Here is an 18,042-nt window from a genome sequence, read left to right as displayed (position 1 = left end):
GAGGTGAGTGAGCCGCTGCTGATCATCACCCGAGCACTAGGCCAGACAGAAGAAGAAAGCCCTCAAAGAGGCAATGCTGTGGATCACTGTCATATTTCCTGCTCAGCCTGAGTTCACATGCGCCTGATTTTTCTCAGTATGGCATTGCCATTAACGTGGAATTAGGTCTGGAGACCTAAGGCTGAACCAAGCCCTGTCATTCTCTGCCCCATGACTGCACATCACCAAAACAGCATCGGCAGTGATGTCCACAGACGGTACCATTGCTATATGCCTTAGCTTGCATCATCTCCTTTAATGGCCATAACAATTCTAGGACACGGGTATTCTTGTTTTACAGATGATGAAAATTACCTCTGGAAGGAAAATTACTGGCGCACAAAAAACGCTGACCAGGATTCAGATAGACTGACTCCAAAGTCAGTCTGTTCATCTACAAAATTATCTACTTCTCAAGGACCTTCCTTCATGGGAATTCAAATGTCTTGATTCACAGAGCATCTGGTCCAAAGATGTCTGCTGTCTCTGACCTTCAGCCATTCTCAGCTCCTTTCCTGATCACATTGGGATCCCAGGGGAGCTGGCTGAGCCCGTGAGGATGGCATTTGCTTTGGAATTGAGTGGCCACAAGTACACACCCGGGTGGGGACAATGAGCACCCCTTTTCTCCTGGAGCAGCCTGGCTTCAGATTCTGGCCTCTGCTTGGCTCCACTTTGTGCTTTTCAATGACCAAGAAAAGCCCAGGCCCTTGGAATTGTTTACTCAGTTAATTTCTAACTAAAGAACCTCTTGTTGCCAAAAGGTATAAAACAGAGCCCTTGTAACTGTGGGCACAACTGTGACCCCCAATGTCAATCATTTGGGGTCTCTACCTATTAGGGAAAAGAACAACAACCACCTCACAGCCTAGAAAAGGAAAACACTGTGTCAAAAGGGAAAAATATTCCACCCCCATTAAAATAATTAAGAAACAGAACCAGAGGATCATTGGAGGAGAGATTGCCAGTGGGGGACAGATGTATATATATAGATATGAAAGTCACCTACTTGTAAAAGGATTAATTCTACCTTTCTGGTTTCAGGTAAGGCTATCTGCAGCTCTCACTTCTCCTAGCCGCTTCTCCCATCTAGTCTTTGCTGGCTCCCATTCTGTTTGAGGGATGGGGGTCTGGAAATGAAGAGATTGGACACTTGAATCAAACCTAGGATAAGTCATTACTCTGCTGACTATTGACTTTAAGGGCTTTGGTAAATCAACTCCCCTCTCTTTGATCTTGCACTTCCCTAACAACAATGACTACAATTTTTGCACTTGTTCAATCCATATTAGTGAAGTTCCTATTATATACCAGGCATTGGGGATGGATAGAGCAGTGAACAAGAGCATCTGCTCTGAACCTGCTTTGCACGTATCATCTTTGTTAATACCGGGATGATAATATGCAGTCTGTTATTAGCCAAACTATAGTTCACATCATTTGTGGGTTACATTCAGAATTTTCTTTTAATTAGAGACAGTAGGATATATCAGCAATGAATGCACATAGTAATGGTAAGAATTGTTTTATAAAACATTTATTTCTTGTGTGCATGTGTGTATATGTGTATTAGCAACTGTACTGGATCATGGCATAAAATATTTTCCTTATAGCAGATCATGGTCACTAAGGTTTGTAAAACACTTTCCTATGAAGCAGGTTCTTTACTAACAGGAGACTTCACACTGAACCTAATGCATTGTAGCCACTCAGATTGTGCAAGCAATAATCTCTGTTTCATAGATGAGGAAACTGAGTCTTAGTGAATTGAAATATATTGCCCAATGTCACATGTGAGTTTACCAATCATAGTGATTGGTAAAATAGGAGTTCAAATCCTTGTTGCAGCTTCCAGGTCCTATGCCTTTAACCACCATGCCACCTTATTATGCTGCTATTAGTATTAGACTAATAGTATTAGACTATTTTGCCAGGTGAGTGAAATAATATCTGAGCACTCTGGAAACATTAAAATACCTTATGAAGATTAATCACCTCTCAAACTACTTATTTCAAGTCACTTCCTTATACTATGTGAATTGCATGAAGTTGGGGACCTTGTCTGTCATTTGGTGCTTAGCTTCCTGTTTGGCACATAGTAACTACTTAATAAATTTCTGTTGAAAGAATAAATGCATCTAGGAAAGTTCAGAGTTTTCCATGAGGGGATCAGGAGGGTGCCTCCAATAACATGGTGAGTCCAGAACACCCACCCCCATATCTTGCAGGTTCCTGCTCCAGATGAGAGACTCAGCTCTTTCAAATGCACTGAGGCTTGGGGAACTGAGGCTGGGATGTGGTGGGAATTAAGAATAAGGCCACAGAGGGGAAAACTCTACCAAAGCAAGGACCACAGCACTACACATTTTTTGTGGTTCATATAAATGGCATCTCCTGGATTTGCACAGTACACAAACAAAGCACTTTTCCCAACTGTGGGGAAGGGAGTTCCATCATGTGTTTATCTCATCTGACTCTGTTCACAGGACTTCAGGGATCAGAGACAGAAAGGAAATCTCAAGAGGCCAGCCTTTCTTTGCCTTTGGGAAAGTCTTCCTAGACCAGAAGCTGTGAGGAGCAGAAAGGATGAAGTGTCTTTTCTCTCCAACCTTGATGTGGATGGCAGTGGTGGTGACCTCTTGGGTCATCATACCTGCAGCAACTGACACCTCATCAGCAAGTAAGTGCTGTGTGTGCAGAGAGCAGTGTCACCGTCAGCAGAAGAGGTCTCAGTCCCTCTCCTTTTATGCTTGGGATTTGCATAGTCTATTCTAAATTCATTTCTTATACTTTAATGTACATAGGACTCACCCAGGAATTTTACTAAAACGGAGATTCTGATTTGGTAGGCCTGGGGTGGGGCCTGAGACTCTGCATTCTAACGAGCTCCCAGATGATGCTGATGGTGTGATCCTTGGATCACATATGGAGAGACAAAAGTTTAGAACATCACTAAGCCCCCCTGTCCTGGCACTTTATTGGAAGGTCAAGAACACACTCAACCACACAAGAGATGTGAACATACCTGTGTGGTACCCAAAGACATCCCCTTTCACACATACGTGACCCTTCCATTGGGTTGCACATTGCTGTTAGCTTTTTGTTGGAGAAGGGAGCTAGACACCTCTACACAACCCCCAACTGGAGTTCTCTGGAACAGTAAATACCATCATATCATCGTGGAGCACACACACACTGTGGTCCTGCAACCTCGATTTGTGTCCTGGCTCTGCTGCTTACCAATGAAGCAAGTAGCTTAAACCTTCTGAATCTCAAGTTTCCTCACCCTCAAAATATGGCTAAATACAAAAGTCATTCCCCAGGGCCACTGGAGAGGATTCTATCAGATAATGGATAGAAAATGCCTATCCCAGTGTTTGGCATATCCTAAGTGCTTAATACATGAGAGCTCACCATCTTTACTGTTATTATTGTCACAGAGAAACACACAAAGTGTCAGTGCCCCTGCTAGGTAGAGAGGGGAGGCAGGGAAGGAGATCTGAGCAAAAGGCATAGAATATATCAAGTTGGGGAAGGGGTGACAGGGTTCCCTAAATCCTTAACGAAGTGTCAAGAACTCTGCATTATTCCTCTGGTGGTGGAAAGGTGAAAGGTGGAAAGGTGGTGAAAAGATGATACAGCTTGAATGCAGTGCTTAACACAAGAATGCAGGTGGGTGTTTAGACGTCGGGGGAGGTTTATTTGTTTCTTTCAAAGGGGGTCTGCTATGTCTCAAAGAACCCTAAGGACCATGGAAAGAGTCTCTTGGTGAACAGTGGCCAAGCGGTCCCCACTCTGGGCTTCTCTGCCTGCAGAAAGCTGCTCTGAATGTCACGCCAATGCCACTTGTACGGTGGACGGGGCTGCCACGACCTGCGCCTGCCAGGAGGGCTTCACTGGCGACGGCCTCGAGTGTGCGGATCTGGATGAATGCGCCATTCTGGGGGCGCACAACTGTTCCGCCACCAACAGCTGCGTGAACACGCTGGGCTCCTACACATGCGTCTGCCCTGAAGGTTTCCTCCTAAGCTCGGAGCTCGGCTGTGAGGATGTGGACGAGTGTGCAGAGCCAGGGCTCAGCCGCTGCCACGCCCTGGCCACCTGCATCAATGGCGAGGGCAACTACTCATGCGTGTGTCCCGCGGGCTACGTGGGGGACGGGAGGCACTGTGAGTGTTACCCGGGCTCCTGCGGGCCTGGGCTAGACTGCGTGCGGGAGGGTGACGCGCTAGTGTGCGCTGACCCGTGCCAGGCGCACCACATCCTGGACGAATACTGGCGCAGCACAGAGTACGGCTCCGGCTACGTCTGTGATGTCAGTCTGGGCGGCTGGTACCGCTTCGTGGGCCAGGGCGGCGTGCGCCTGCCCGAGACCTGCGTGCCGGTCCTGCACTGCAACACGGCCGCACCTATGTGGCTCAACGGCACGCACCCATCGAGCGACGAGGGCATCGTGAACCGCGTGGCCTGTGCGCACTGGAGCGGCGACTGCTGCCTGTGGGACGCCCCTGTCCAAGTGAAGGCCTGTGCCGGCGGCTACTACGTGTACAACCTGACGGCGCCCCCTGAGTGCCATCTGGCTTACTGCACAGGTGAGTGGGTGTCTCCCAGCAACCCCGCCCTGGGCCCTATGGGCGCCCCGAGAGACTGGAGCTCATCCTTGTTGACTGTATATGTGGCCCTGCAGACCCCAGCTCTGTAGAGGGGACGTGTGAGGAGTGCCGTGTGGATGAGGACTGCAAATCGGATAATGGCGAATGGCACTGCCAGTGCAAACAGGACTTCAACGTCACCGGTGAGGCCGGTGGGGAGGTGGGGTGGTACTCAGAAATGCCAGGGACCTGGGGAGGGATACATTCCCGTGTGTGAATTGGGGGCCTGTGGGGATGACCCAGGGTGTGCATATTATCCAGTCGGAGTGGCAAGTCAGTCCCAGTAATACCCATTAAAATCAGCAAGAAGCTCTCTGGATTCCTGGAGTCTCCCCTTAGTTGATTCATAAGCTCCCAGAGCTTGAGAAACAACCCCGCCCCCAGGCTTCTTTCGGAGGCCCCCAAAATCCTGATGGATAAGCAGGAGGTTGCCACCTGTTGGCCAAAGGCTAAACTGAGCTGTATTCCCAGAGCACAAGAACACAGGCCTGGCCAGCAGTCTGTGGTTTCTTGGACTGGGCCCTCCACTGACCAGCTGAAGACCCTGAGCAGGGCCCTGGCCATCTCTAAACCTGTTTTCTGTATACATAATGATTGAAGCAGGCTAGTGTTTCCCAAATTCCAGTCTTGGTTTTAGTCACAACCTGCTTTTAAGTAAACTTGGGACGCTGAAGTTCACTACTGTGTCTTATCTGTGGCAAGTAACATCTTAGGTCTGTAGTAGCAGTAATAAGGAGAAGGCAATGGCACCTCACTCTGGTACTCTTGCCTGGAAAATCCCATGGATGGAGGAGCCTGGTAGGCTGCTAAGAGTCGGACACGACTGAGCGACTTCACTTTCACTTTTCACTCTCATTCATTGGAGAAGGAAATGGCAACCCACTCCAGTATTCTTGCCTGGAGAATCCCAGGGATGGGGAAGCCTGGTGGGCTGCTGTCTATGGGGTCCCCTAGAGTCGGACACGACTGAAGTGACTTAGCAGCAGCAGCAGCAGCAGCAGCAGTAATAATGAATACAATGAAAGAAAGTTGTTAAATTTCAGCAACTATGTAATGCTTTAATTTAAAAAATCTAACTGGATCTCTTTATATGCTGCAAATACTTAACCAGAGTTCTGCTCTCTGTGGTTTCAAGGAAAATTAGCAAGTGTATGGATGCTGGGAGGGATTGGGGGCAGGAGGAGAAGGGGTCGACAGAGGATGAGATGGCTGGATGGCATCACTGACTCGATGGACGTGAATCTGAGTGAACTCCGGGAGTTGGTGATGGACAGGGAGGCCTGGCATGCTGCGATTCATGGGGTCGCAAAAAGTCGGACACGACTGAGTGACTGAACTGAACTGAACTGAACTGATGGTGTTAATAATAAAAACATTAGCAAATCTTGAAGATTGTCCCCTTGATACAGAAAGGATGGAAAGAAACTACCATTAACTTGTTAGCTCTGTTTGCTTGCTATTTGTTTTGTTTTACTAGGATTCAATGTTATTTAGTGCTGGGGCTGTGGAGTCTGGCAGGCTACAGTCTGTCTATAGAGTTGCAAAGAGCTGGACACGTCTGAGCACACAGAGAGAGCAGTGAATGACCCAAATGTATTACTTTTCTTTGTGTACAGCCTACGCTTAGGGTAACATGGGCTGGTGGTTAGTCACATGGATCCATCCAGTGATACTGGGAACCCAGTCTCACGTCTCCACCTCTCTGAGAGGGGAGACCACAGCATGACTCTGAGTACTTCCAGCTGGTGGCCAACCTGGCTAGCTGGACCTGGGTCTTGGGGATGTGCTGAACCTTGAATTGTGGTCACAGGCCTCCAATCCTGCCTTCCCTGACCATTTCAGATGTCTCCCTCCTGGAGCGCAGGCTGGAATGTGGGGTTGATGACATTAAGTTGTCCCTGAGCAAGTGCCAGCTGAAGAATCTGGGGTTTGAGAAGGTCTTCATGTACCTGCGTGACAGCCAGTGCTCAGGCTTCACCGAGAGGGGCGACCGGGACTGGATGTCCGTGGTGACCCCAGCCAGGGATGGCCGCTGTGGGACAGTGATGACGGTACGTTCTGGCCGGTGTGGGACGGGGTCGGAGCGCTGCCTGGTTCAAGCCCAGCCCCACCACTTACTAGTTGTGTGAACTGGGTGAGTTATTTAACCTGGATGTGGCTCAGCTTCCTCCACTGAAAATGGAGTAATAGTAACTCCTTCATAGGGTTAGGAGAGTTAAAGGTGTTACTGTGTGCGAAGTGATTAGGACAAATGACTGGCACAAAGTAAATGCTCAATAAATGTCAGTGTCAAATAAAGAGGACAATCCATAGTGACAGTCCCCCATTTGACAGATGGGAAATGTAGTGCCCCAACAGGGCAATGACTATTCTAAGCCAGCAGGTATCAGCACTGAGTTCAGAAGCAGATCTGTTTGTCTCTGATGGTTCCTGGGAGGCAGAGTCTGCACTTTCAGTGTTCAAAGAACCAGGGCCTCAGCTACAGAAGCCTCCTCCAAAGGGACCCAGAGGTAAACATTTGTGTGAGTGGGTTCTGCTTCCTCACATCTCCCTCATCCTCCACAGACCAAAACCAAACCAAAACAAAACAAAACCAAACCATAAGAAACAAGGAAATAACTGTCATTTGCCAAATATGACCTTTTGACAATCTGCCATTAATGATGACCCAGTATGTGATGTTTAGTCTTTTGGCATGTGCGAGAGGAGGTATGAGGTGATGGGAAGAGTCCCAGGCTTCTTAGACCCCCTGTACCATGGATAAGTTGCCCAGTTCCCATGAACTTCTATCTGTATTAGGGAGGTGGTCATCCTGCCTCTCAGGGTCATTGAAGGATCCATGCAAAGATGCAGTAGGGACATTCAGCTTGGGCAGGGGGTGCCTAGCTCATGACTTGTGCTCATTGAAAGTGGGAGGGTAGTTTCAGCAGTTACAATGCCTTTGGTTTTGAATCCTACTCAAATTCTATGCCTTTTCTGCCCTTCCTCCCCCCACCTTCCTACCCCAATACAGAGGAATGAGACCCACGCCACATACAGCAACACTCTCTACCTGGCAGATGAGATCATCATCCGTGACCTCAACATCAGAATCAACTTTGCGTGCTCCTATCCCCTGGACATGAAAGTCAGCCTGAAGACCTCCCTGCAGCCAATGGTCAGGTGCGGCCAGAGAGGGTCCCCAGTGTCCCTGGCCAACTCCACCCCACAAATCCTTGGCCACCAGGACCTCAGCTTCTCTGTCAGTTGCCATCAATAAGAAGCTGATTGGAGGTGGTTAGCTGGGAGGCAGTGTTGGACTCCAAAAAGAGTCCATGAGGAGCCCAGCTAAGAAATCTGGAGCCCACTTTCAAATCCTGGCTCTATCACACAAATGACTTTGGGAAATTGATAGCCTTATTCTAGGTGTCAGTCTTCTTGTATGTGAAATGGATTTAGCAGTAATGTACAAAAGTGCTCCACAGAGGTAAAACCCATATTAGGGTCCCTGGTTTACCTGAGGGGTAGGGTGGTCGGGAGAAGGCAATGGCACCCCACTCCAGTACTCTTGCCTGGAAAATCCCATGGACAGAGGAGCCTGGTGTTGCAGTCCCTGGGGTCGCTGTGAGTTGGACATGACTGAGCGGCTTCCCTTTCACTTTTCACTTTCATCATTGGAGAAGGAAATGGCAACCCACTTCAGTGTTCTTACCTGGAGAATCCCAGGGACGAGGGAGCCTGGTGGGTTGCTGTCTATGGGGTCGCACAGAGTCGGATATGACTGAAGTGACTTAGCAGCAGCAGCAGCAGCAGGGTGATTGGACCAGAGGAAAGAAGCGAGGGGTCTCAGTTCAGACCTGCTATGGGACTGGGCAAATTGTACCCCACATTTGGACCTCAGTTTCTTTCTCTGTAAATAGGAGAAATTTGAATAAAGAGGGGTTTACAAATTATGCTTCATGGAGTATAAAGGTCTTTAAGGAGGTGATTTGGGGATGTGAACCAGAGAACGTTTTTAATTTTAATTTTATTTTTTCAATTGAAGTATAGTTGATTTACAATGTTGTGTTAATTTCTATACATTCTTTTTTTATATTCTTTTCCATTATGGTTTATCATAGATTATTGATTCTAGTTTCCAGTGCTGTACAGTAGGACCTTGCTGTTTATCCATTCTGTGTATAGTAGCTTAAATCTGCTAATCCCAACCCCCCTTTCCACCCCCCTTTCCACCCCCCTTCCCCTGACAGCCACAGCTCTGTTCTATATATCTGTGAGTCTATTTCTGCTTCATAGGTTGCTTCAGTTGTGCCATATTTTAGATTCTACATGTAAGTGACATCATATGATATGCATCTTTCTCTTTCTGACTTTACTTAGTATGATAATCTCTAGTTTCTTCCATGTTGCTGCAAATGGCATTATTTCATCCTTTTTTATAGCTGAGTAGTATTCCATCGTGTATACGTACCACATCTTCTTTATCAATTTTATTACTTAAAAAATAAAAGGATCCTGTTGCTAAAGAAACTTGAACATTTCTGAATAGGATGAATCACAAGCCAGTGATGCAGATACTGGGAAAAAAAATTAGAGCTGTGTTCATAACAAGTGTTTATCAAGAGCTGACCATATGTCAGGCATTGTGCTAAGTGCTCTAGTTGGAACACCTCATTGAAATCTTAGCGTGGCCTAGAAGGTGTAAGTATTATTATTATTGAAATTGAAGTTCAAAGAAAGCTTAGGAACTTGTCCAAAGTGGTAGAGGACAGTAAGTTACAGAGCGGTGATTCAAACCCAGGCCATCAGGCATAGAGCCTCCACTCTACCGTGACCTTTTTTTTGAAGCTTCTCCATGGTCACATGTTTTCTGGGCCAACCAGCCTTAGGGAAGGGCACCTGCCACTGATGAAGGTGCTTGGCTGACTTGAAGGAAGACAGTTGCTCCTTGTCTGCCTCTGTGTGGAACATCACCTGGACAATGTGGCCATGTCCCAGGCCTGCTAGGTTCTAGGGAACAAAACAGCTGTATGCAGATCTCTCTCTGGCTTAAGCTAGGAATCTCATCCCAGTCGAACACCAAGTCCGAACAAATAACCCAGTACTCACCTCTAAAATGGACTTCTGCATTACTATTTCTCATGTACTCCCTTTCCTGGGGCATCAGTTTTTCAGTGTCCTTTGTAGGATAATCCCCACGGAGTTACCATCAGTGTGGCTGTTTTTAATGTGATTTAAAATAATACATTTTTAAAATCCCAATCTTCCGCTCTAGGTGGAACCAGAACTCTGACTAAGGCCTGTAGGACTCATAGCCCATCTTTTAAAACTGTTCTATATTAAGATCAAAAGAGGAATCTAGGTGATTCCCTTGAGAATGTGTTTGCCACACTTAAATGCAAGGGCCACCATATGAGGGGGTGGATGTGTTACAGAAAAATATGATCTCTGGATCAGAAGGAGCAGCGTCACCTGGGAGCTTATTAGAAATGCAGAACCTTGAGCCCTATCCCAAAGCTACAGATCCAGAATCTACATTTCAACAAGATCCCTAAGTGACCTGTGTGTGACTATTGTATTTTGCAGAGCAATGGTTGGTGGATTCCAGTCCTCTTGCTGGATTAAAATCCAAAGAACTGCCAGGGACTGCCCAGGAACGCAGATCAGAAAGAGTGGCCTATCTGTTGCTGCTCTTGGTTCTGGTTCTCTCACCAGCCTCTCTCCCCCTGCAGCGCCCTCAACATCAGCATGGGCGGGACTGGCACATTCACCGTGCGAATGGCGCTCTTCCAGAGCCCTGCCTACACACAGCCCTACCAAGGCTCCTCTGTGACCCTGTCCACCGAGGCGTTTCTCTACGTCGGCACCATGCTGGATGGGGGCGACTTGTCCCGGTTTGTACTGCTCATGACCAACTGCTATGCCACGCCCAGCAGCAATGCTACAGACCCCTTGAAATACTTCATCATCCAGGACAGGTAAGGCCTGTTGGATGGAATCTGGGGCCAGGGAGGGTCTTTAGAGTTGGATGGATACAGAGTACATCTTCACATTCATTCACCTGTAGCTGAAATTTAGCACTGTCATTCATTATGATATAGGCAACAAACCAGAAAAGTATTAGCAGGACATTTGAAGACATTTACACAAGTCAATATTTTTAGTTACTATATTGTAGTATTAGAATTTCAACTAGATCTTATTATTTGATATATATCAAATACATGCACTTGTAAATATATATTTATATCCAGATATGTAAATATATGATGTATTAAGTTTAATATTTTAAGAATTATATTTAATTTTTTAAAATTAACTTATGTAATTTAGTGTATGCATTGAAAGCATTACTTTTGATGAGGAATGCATGGGCTTCATCAGATGGCAGAGGGGGTCTAGGATTCAGAAAAGGATGAGGAACGTATGGAAAGGTAGGCCCTGGACAGGAGCAGGCTGGCACTTGGCTGGGAGGAGTACGGTAGAGGCATGGTTAGACAAGGGTCAGTTGAAACAGGGAGGACACAGATGGACTGCTTTTGACTCAAACACATTAGAGAAACAGTAACCACACTGTGAGAAAGTAGCTCACATTTTCATTCATAAAATGAACAGATATTTTTGGAGGCTTATTGTGTGCCAGGCTATGTGGATAACAGTGAATAGAAGAGACAAAAGTCTCTGCACCCTTATCGCTGATATTCTAAGTGGGGAGATCAACAATTAAATGAAAGTGCCATCCATGGCATGTTAATGATGACGGCGCTATAGAGAAAAAAGTGAAGTACAAAAAAGGGAGGGGAATTGCTGTTTTAACAGTGCAGTCAGAGAAAGTGCTCCCAGGAGACCCTGGCCTATTTCTGTCTCAGCTCTCTTAGAATCCGCCTGGTCGCGTCAAGGGGAAAGGGCTCAATTGGGTGCTCATCTGGTGTTTACACTTCTGTTATTTGCTAATCTCCCTTTACAACAAAAAGAAAGGAGAGCAGAAGTCTTTTGGGGGTCTTTTACAATCAACAGTGTTGAAGTACAATGTCATAGCAGTGTCTGACTGTGTATGTATGGTCGTGTTTTATATATGGCAAGTAATGTGTTGTGTTCCCAGTAGCTCAGTTCTTTGTGACCCCGAGGACTGTAGCCTGCCAGGCTCCTCTGTCCACGTAAGTCTGCAGGCAAGAGTACTGAAGTGGGTTGCCGTTTCCTACTCCAGGGGATCTTCCTGACCTCAGGATGGAACCCTCATCTCTTGCATCTCCTGCATTGGCAGGTGGAGATTCTTCATTTTGCCACCTGGGAAGCCCTTGGTTTGCTATTTGTGGTCATGATCTTTTTTAAAAATAAATGTATTTCAACAAAAACATTTGTAGATTTAAAGAAAAATAGTAATAATAATATAATAATATGAAATAATAGTACAGATATTGGTAAACAGGAAAACATTCAGGGAGGTGGTTTCTGCATTAGGCAAAAAAGAACTGGAATTTGAAAAATCCTGACATGACTTTGCCTGGGACATCATGGAGACTTGGGCTTATAGCATGGGTTTGCTGTTTCTTAGTTCAACATACAAGTCAGCTCATCTATCTGGATATTCATGTTCTCATATGCGAAACAGGCATGAAGAAAATCTACTGTGCAGGGATTTTTAAGCTTTGTGTGTGTGTGTGTGTGTGTGTGTGTGTGTGTGTGTATCTGAGTATAAAGGTAAAGCATACATATTGTGAAAAGCTTAAAAAGTCTTGAAAACAAAGCATGCACAAGTGTTGGCTGTGGCCCTGTGTTTCTGCCATGGCATGGGTGGGAGCTTGGCTGAGGACTGCCAGTCTGTGAGATGCTCAGAATATCACAGGGGTGTAAGGAGGAGATGAGCTGGGGAGGTGCTTAGGGGCTGGAGGAGACGCGTAGGCGCCTTACTTGGGTTGACTGCCTGGAGCTGCCAAGGGCAGTGCTGGCTGCCTCTCCCTCTGCTTTTTGTAAGGTGGGTCCCTTTAACCTCAGGGCTTTTCTTTCTCCAAGTGGAGTCAGATTTGAATTGTAGGGGACACAGAGCAAAGTGAATGCCATCCCGAGAAGTTCCTTTCTCGGTCCTCCTGTGCAGTCAGCCTTCAGCCCCTTTTCGAAGTCCGTTTTGAGTGGATAGTGTCAAAGAGCAGAAGGGATGCCCGATTTGCCTGCTCAAAGAGCCTGCATACCCTGATCCAGCCCAGCACCCACGTGAGTCTCTGGACGTGCAGTTTCGAGTTTCTGTGTGTTTGGGTGTGCTGGGTAGTAATGTGTGCTGATGAGCACACATACACACCCCAATTTGGCCAGCAGCCTTCAGTGCTCAGATGTTTCCAATGTTAGAATTAACACCAGACACTAGTAGATAGCCAATAAATGGTAGGTAATGACTCCTGAATGCCATTTCCTGGGAAATCAAAAAGTGCTTACTTAAGGATACACTTACTTAAGTGCTTACTTACTATCCTTAAGTGACTGTCCTTAAGCTCTGAACTGTTCACATTTGTATTTTAGAGTTACATACATGTAGCACCTATTGTACGGCAGATGCTGTTTACTTTGTAATTTTAACTCATTTGATTGTCGCAATTATCTCACGATGTAAGGTAAATTATTCCTCGCACATGGATAGGGCAACAGGCTCAGAGGGATTGCGTAAATTGCCCATAGTCACACAGCTAGTAAGTGACAGAGTGAGATCGGAACCCAGGAAGTCTGGCCCCAGAATGTTTGCATAACCAATCGTGTTATATGATGTACGCTTCCCAGATGTCCACGCGCTGCGGACTCAACCATCCAAGTGGAGGAGAATGGGGAGTCCCCTCAGGGCCGGTTTTCTGTCCAGATGTTCCGTTTTGCTGGAAACTATGACCTGGTGTACCTGCATTGTGAAGTGTATCTCTGTGATTCCGTGAATGAAAAGTGCAGACCCGTGAGTCAGACCTCCCTTCCCTCAGTCTGGTTGCCGCACCCTCACACCCAACTCCCGTAACCAAGGACACTTGGCCACAAGGTTAAAAGAAAACGAACGTCTCTGCCATATTTCCATTTTAGTACTGGGGTAGTCAGAGCTATAGGACGAGGCTGCCATGGCCAGGCAGGAGACTAGGCTGTGGGGAAGCTGGGTGCGGTCAGGGCGCTGCAGTAGGCTGGTAAACCTCTCACTTATCTGCAAGCTTGTGTTCTGATAGCAGAAACTGACATTTTTAAGCACTGTGTGCAACTTGTGTGTGTTAACTTTTTGATACTTTGCAGCAACTCTATAAGGGAGGTATTTTACTAGCCCCTTTTTCCATATGGGGAGAGAGGCTTAGAAAATGTAAGTGACTTGCCTAAGATCACACATCTAACAAGTGGCAGAGTGGGGACACGAACCCATGTATACAGATCTCCTAACAACCCCTACCTCTACCATCCTCAAGTCCCAGCCTGAGGCAAGAGGTTGCTCCTATGAAGGGTGCACCCAGCTCCCCACGGCAGGGCCTCATTCAGTCTCTCTTGTGGAAAGCTTTCTTTGTCACCATCTCCCTGCAGACCTGCCCTGAGACCAGATTCCGCAGTGGGAGCATCATAGACCAAACCCGTGTCCTGAACTTGGGTCCCATCACTCGGAAGGGTAAGAAGGGTACTCCCCTCTCCATGTTCCTGGTGAGAAATGTTCTCTGGAGATGAGGAGAGGTGAGAGAACCTGGCACTTGGGATCTTACTGGGGTCCGAAGAGCTGGAGCAAGTGAATCCTGTGAGGTAGACTATAAGCTGCCTTCCTCCTGCAGGTTCTCACTCATTGCACAGCTGTCTTCTCATGCCTGCCTTGTGCCAGGGCTTGTGTTAGTGGCTGGGGGCTCAGGATGAGCAGCAATGGGTACAAGCCTGGCTCGTGTGCCACTTATGGACCAGTAGAGGAGACATCATTTAAATAATCATGTGTCTCTGGAGTTGTGATAAGTGCAGGCTTGAACATGGATCAGGAACTCTGAGCTCTTCCCACAGGGGAAGCAAACCTAGTCTGGAGGATTGGGGAAGAAAGGAAATGAGGTTTGAAAACTGAGAAAGGATTAAGTAACAGGGGTCAGGGGAAATGGAAAAGAGGGTGGAATCCCAGGGAGAGAGTGGAGAATGAGCAAAAGACCTGTGCAGGAGGGAACCCAGGGTGTCAGAGGAACTGGCCAGGTGGGCTGAAAGGAGGAAGAGAGGTTGGTGTGGGTGAGCTGATGGAAGTGGGGGACCAGACCATGTAAGGCCTTATCAGTTTAGTTCAGTCGCTCAGTCATGTCCAACTCTTTGCAACCCTATGAACCACAGCATGCCAGGCCTCCCTGTCCATCACCAACTCCCAGAGTTCACTCAAATTTATGTCCATTGAGTCGGTGATGCCATCCAACCATCTCATCCTCTATAATCCCCTTCTCCTCCAACCTTCAGTCTTTCCCAGCATCAGGGTCTTTTCAAATGAGTCAGCTCTTTGCATCAGGTGGCCAAAGTATTGGAGTTTCAGCTTCAACATCAGTCCTTCCAATGATAGTACTTCTCTTTTTTCTTCTTCTCCTTCCCCTTCCCTTTCTCCTTCTTCTAATTGAAATATAAATAGCATGTAGTTCTTGCTAAGGTTTTGGGCCCTTTTTCCTGAAAGCAGACGACAGCCTCTGAGGGGTCCAAAGCAGGGGAGTGAGATGACCAGATTGGGGTTTTTAAAAGACCACACTCTGGCTGCAAGGAAGAGCAGATGGAAGGGGCTTCTTCCAGACTTCCCGTACACTGATCCTTCTGTTTCCTCCCACAGGGGGCCAGGCTGCAGTGTCAAGGGCTGCTCCCAGTAGCTTGGGTAAGTTCAGATCCTCTTTGCACAGGGACTTAACCAAAACCTTCATCTGGGGCTTTTATCTGTTGGCCTAGGGTGTGCTGGAATGCCGCATCTGCTTGGCCTGAGCGCTGAAGAGGTGACTGCATTTGTGGAAAGTGTTGGGCCTGGGGCTGCACATGCGCACACATACCTGTGTTGTCCCAGGACAGTGTACATAGACGCAGGCACACACAGGTGCACAAGAGCAAACATCGCCTAGACTTTTCACACACACCCACGAGGTCATATGCACATATTCATACTCACACACAAAATGCCATGACAGCTGCAGCTGCTTGTGTGTGAATCTGCATATGCAGACGTGCGCATGCTTGAACACGCCTGTGCGCAGGGGACAAGCACACTGCACTGTGATCTGCACCTTGGGCATTTCCTGAAGCTTCAAGAGGCATCTCCAACACCTTTGTCAGGATGCTTGGTGCCAGGATGAACATGGCAGACAAACAAAATTCTCTGCTTTCTGCTTCTCTGCTCCTCTGACCACAAAGACCGGAGACTGGCAGCATTTTAATGGCCCTTGACTTTTATGGCTGCTAAATTGTCTGAAAATCTGGATGAAAAGTGAATCTGTGTAATTGTTGCTCTCTTTGGCTCTTGGCATCTAGATCTGAGTGGGTTGTTACACCAACCTAGTGTTTGACATGAGTTAGTTCATTCCAGTATCAGTGAGCTCAGTCCTGGAGACCAAGGTGCCCCCAAGAGGCTTGCCCTTTGTGACTATCCCTCAAGGTCACCAAGGTTGAGTAGGTTGGTCACTTCACAGGAGTACCCTTTTGAGTGGCTACTAGCTAGTGCCTGCAGAAAAGCTGCCTTTTTCAGATTGGCCCATCTGGGAGGGCACCTTTTCCTAACTGGTTTTCTGGTCAGGTAAAGGAAAAACTTCCTTTTTCTAACTGATCTGCTCAGAGAACATGTCCTTTCCTAATTGGTCAATTTAGAGGAGGAATTTTATGTTAGTTTTGCACATAAAATGTGCATGTCAGTACTAGCAACAACCCTGTAATCTCTTTCTTTTCAGAGCTCCTACAGGTCTGGCTGCCTCTGCTTCTGTCGGCCACTTTGACCCTGACGTCTCCGTGATCAGTGGCTGGAAATCCTGTACTCTGTGGCTACCAACTCACTTTCTACTGACTGGCGAGGCAATGCAGGCTAGCACTCCACTCATAGAAAAAGGAGCCCACACTTCAGTCACTCTGCTCCTATTTTTCTCCCCTTTAATCCTTGCTACCAAAAAACAGCCTATGTCTATAAATGCTGCTTTCTCTCAAAATGGGGCTTGTGATGTGTCTGTTCACGAGGCCCCTATCTCCTTAAAGGGTATTGCAAAATAATAACTAAAAAAAGCTCAGTCCGTGAGTCATTCATTCATTCAACAATTATTTATTGAGCACCTGCTCTGTGTAGGCACTGTCCGTGGTGCCAAGGATCTGATGGTGAGAAAAACCAGACTCCATTCCTGCCCTCATGGACTTCATGGTCTGGTCACAGACTGGGTTCAACTCTGGTTTTATGAGCTTAAATAAAATGCACACCGTCTCTGAACTTTATCCATCCATCTATCCTTTCAGTCTGTCAAGAAATATTTGCTGGTCACCTTCTATGATCCAGGCAATGTACTGGGGATACAGCAATCTCTGCCTTCCCAGAGCTTAAGGTCTGGAAGGGGAAAAGTACAAGTCATTATAAGTCTGTCAGGCATTGCAGAAATGGAGAGTATAACAGGAGGCTGCTGCTTCTATCGTATGGGGATAATCATGATACCCTCACAGGGTTCATTCAGCTTTCCAGAAACATTTATTTGGCACCCAGTATGTGCCAGGCACTATGCTAGGTGCTGGGAAAAGATAGTCACAGCTCCAGGCTCTGGAGTGTCACAGTCCTTATATAAAGGACTTAGATGGCATGTCCCACCATCCTTTGCACTTCTCTCCCTGCCCAATGCAGGAGATGTAGACCTGTTTACAAGGCTTTGGCAGCAGAAATGGAAAGCAGACCATTAACTCCATTTAGAGAGGATGTCTTGCAAGGGAGACCTCTAGGAGGTTCCTTGGAGGCACAACTGGAGACCACCCAGGAGACCCAGATATCTCAAGGGGCTCTAGACTTCTTTGACAAGTGGACCAAAGGAAGTTGATTCTCATGGGAAATGTCCATCTTGATGTCAGCTGCTTCCCTGGACCCCAGCCGTGGCTTTCAGAGAGACCAAGGCCCTGACCCATTTTTAGAACCTCTGATCCCAGGGAAAACCACACATGTGTATCAGCAAACAGGGGGCTGTGAGGTCAGCATATCTCAAGTTAAGAAACCTCTTATCAGAAACAGACATGCACTGAATCCCCATGCCTGCTGCCTTTATGTCAGAGCTATGGGAGGATGTCCATGGTCAGATGCACCTGCTAGATGTCTGCACAATCTATACTTTGATTCAGGTACAAGAGAACATAAAAAAAATTAAAACAAGGGTCAAAGGCCAGGAGGAAAAAATATATCAGAATTTATCCCTTTATCTCT

General features: G+C 47.0%; 1 protein-coding gene across 3 annotated transcripts; it reads left to right on the top strand.

Moving 5' to 3' along the window:
• On the top strand, nucleotides 1-17,078 carry UMOD (uromodulin). 3 transcript variants are annotated; one of them, XM_069570248.1, is made up of 12 exons: nucleotides 1-257; nucleotides 341-1,083; nucleotides 2,526-2,719; nucleotides 3,855-4,631; nucleotides 4,727-4,834; nucleotides 6,534-6,742; nucleotides 7,705-7,853; nucleotides 10,403-10,648; nucleotides 13,440-13,602; nucleotides 14,205-14,286; nucleotides 15,451-15,492; nucleotides 16,550-17,078. In XM_069570248.1, exons 3-12 carry the CDS (start codon nucleotides 2,626-2,628, stop codon nucleotides 16,609-16,611), a joined length of 1,932 nt encoding a protein of 643 aa, XP_069426349.1. In that variant the 5' UTR covers nucleotides 1-257; nucleotides 341-1,083; nucleotides 2,526-2,625; the 3' UTR covers nucleotides 16,612-17,078. The 3 variants fall into 3 exon arrangements, with proteins under 3 accessions (XP_069426349.1, XP_069426350.1, XP_069426351.1); XM_069570250.1 differs by lacking the exon at nucleotides 1-257 and adding an exon at nucleotides 1,514-1,553 and having other exon boundaries at nucleotides 1,076-1,249; XM_069570249.1 differs by lacking the exon at nucleotides 1-257 and having other exon boundaries at nucleotides 1,075-1,249.
• The last annotated feature ends 964 nt before the right edge of the window (nucleotides 17,079-18,042 follow it).

Source organism: Ovis canadensis, chromosome 24 (genome assembly GCF_042477335.2).
Source record: "Ovis canadensis isolate MfBH-ARS-UI-01 breed Bighorn chromosome 24, ARS-UI_OviCan_v2, whole genome shotgun sequence".
Taxonomy (NCBI): domain Eukaryota; kingdom Metazoa; phylum Chordata; class Mammalia; order Artiodactyla; family Bovidae; genus Ovis; species Ovis canadensis.
The sequence above is the reverse complement of the archived record's forward strand: the minus strand, read 5'-3'. Positions and strand labels throughout refer to the sequence as shown.

Coding starts and splice junctions, on each gene's coding strand:
- UMOD (XM_069570248.1), top strand. CDS start 2,626: ATGAAGTGTCTTTTCTCTCCAACCTTGATGTGGATGGCAGTGGTGGTG. Junction 2,720..3,854: donor AACTGACACCTCATCAGCAA/GTAAGTGCTGTG, acceptor CTCTGCCTGCAG/AAAGCTGCTCTGAATGTCAC. Junction 6,743..7,704: donor GCTGTGGGACAGTGATGACG/GTACGTTCTGGC, acceptor ACCCCAATACAG/AGGAATGAGACCCACGCCAC.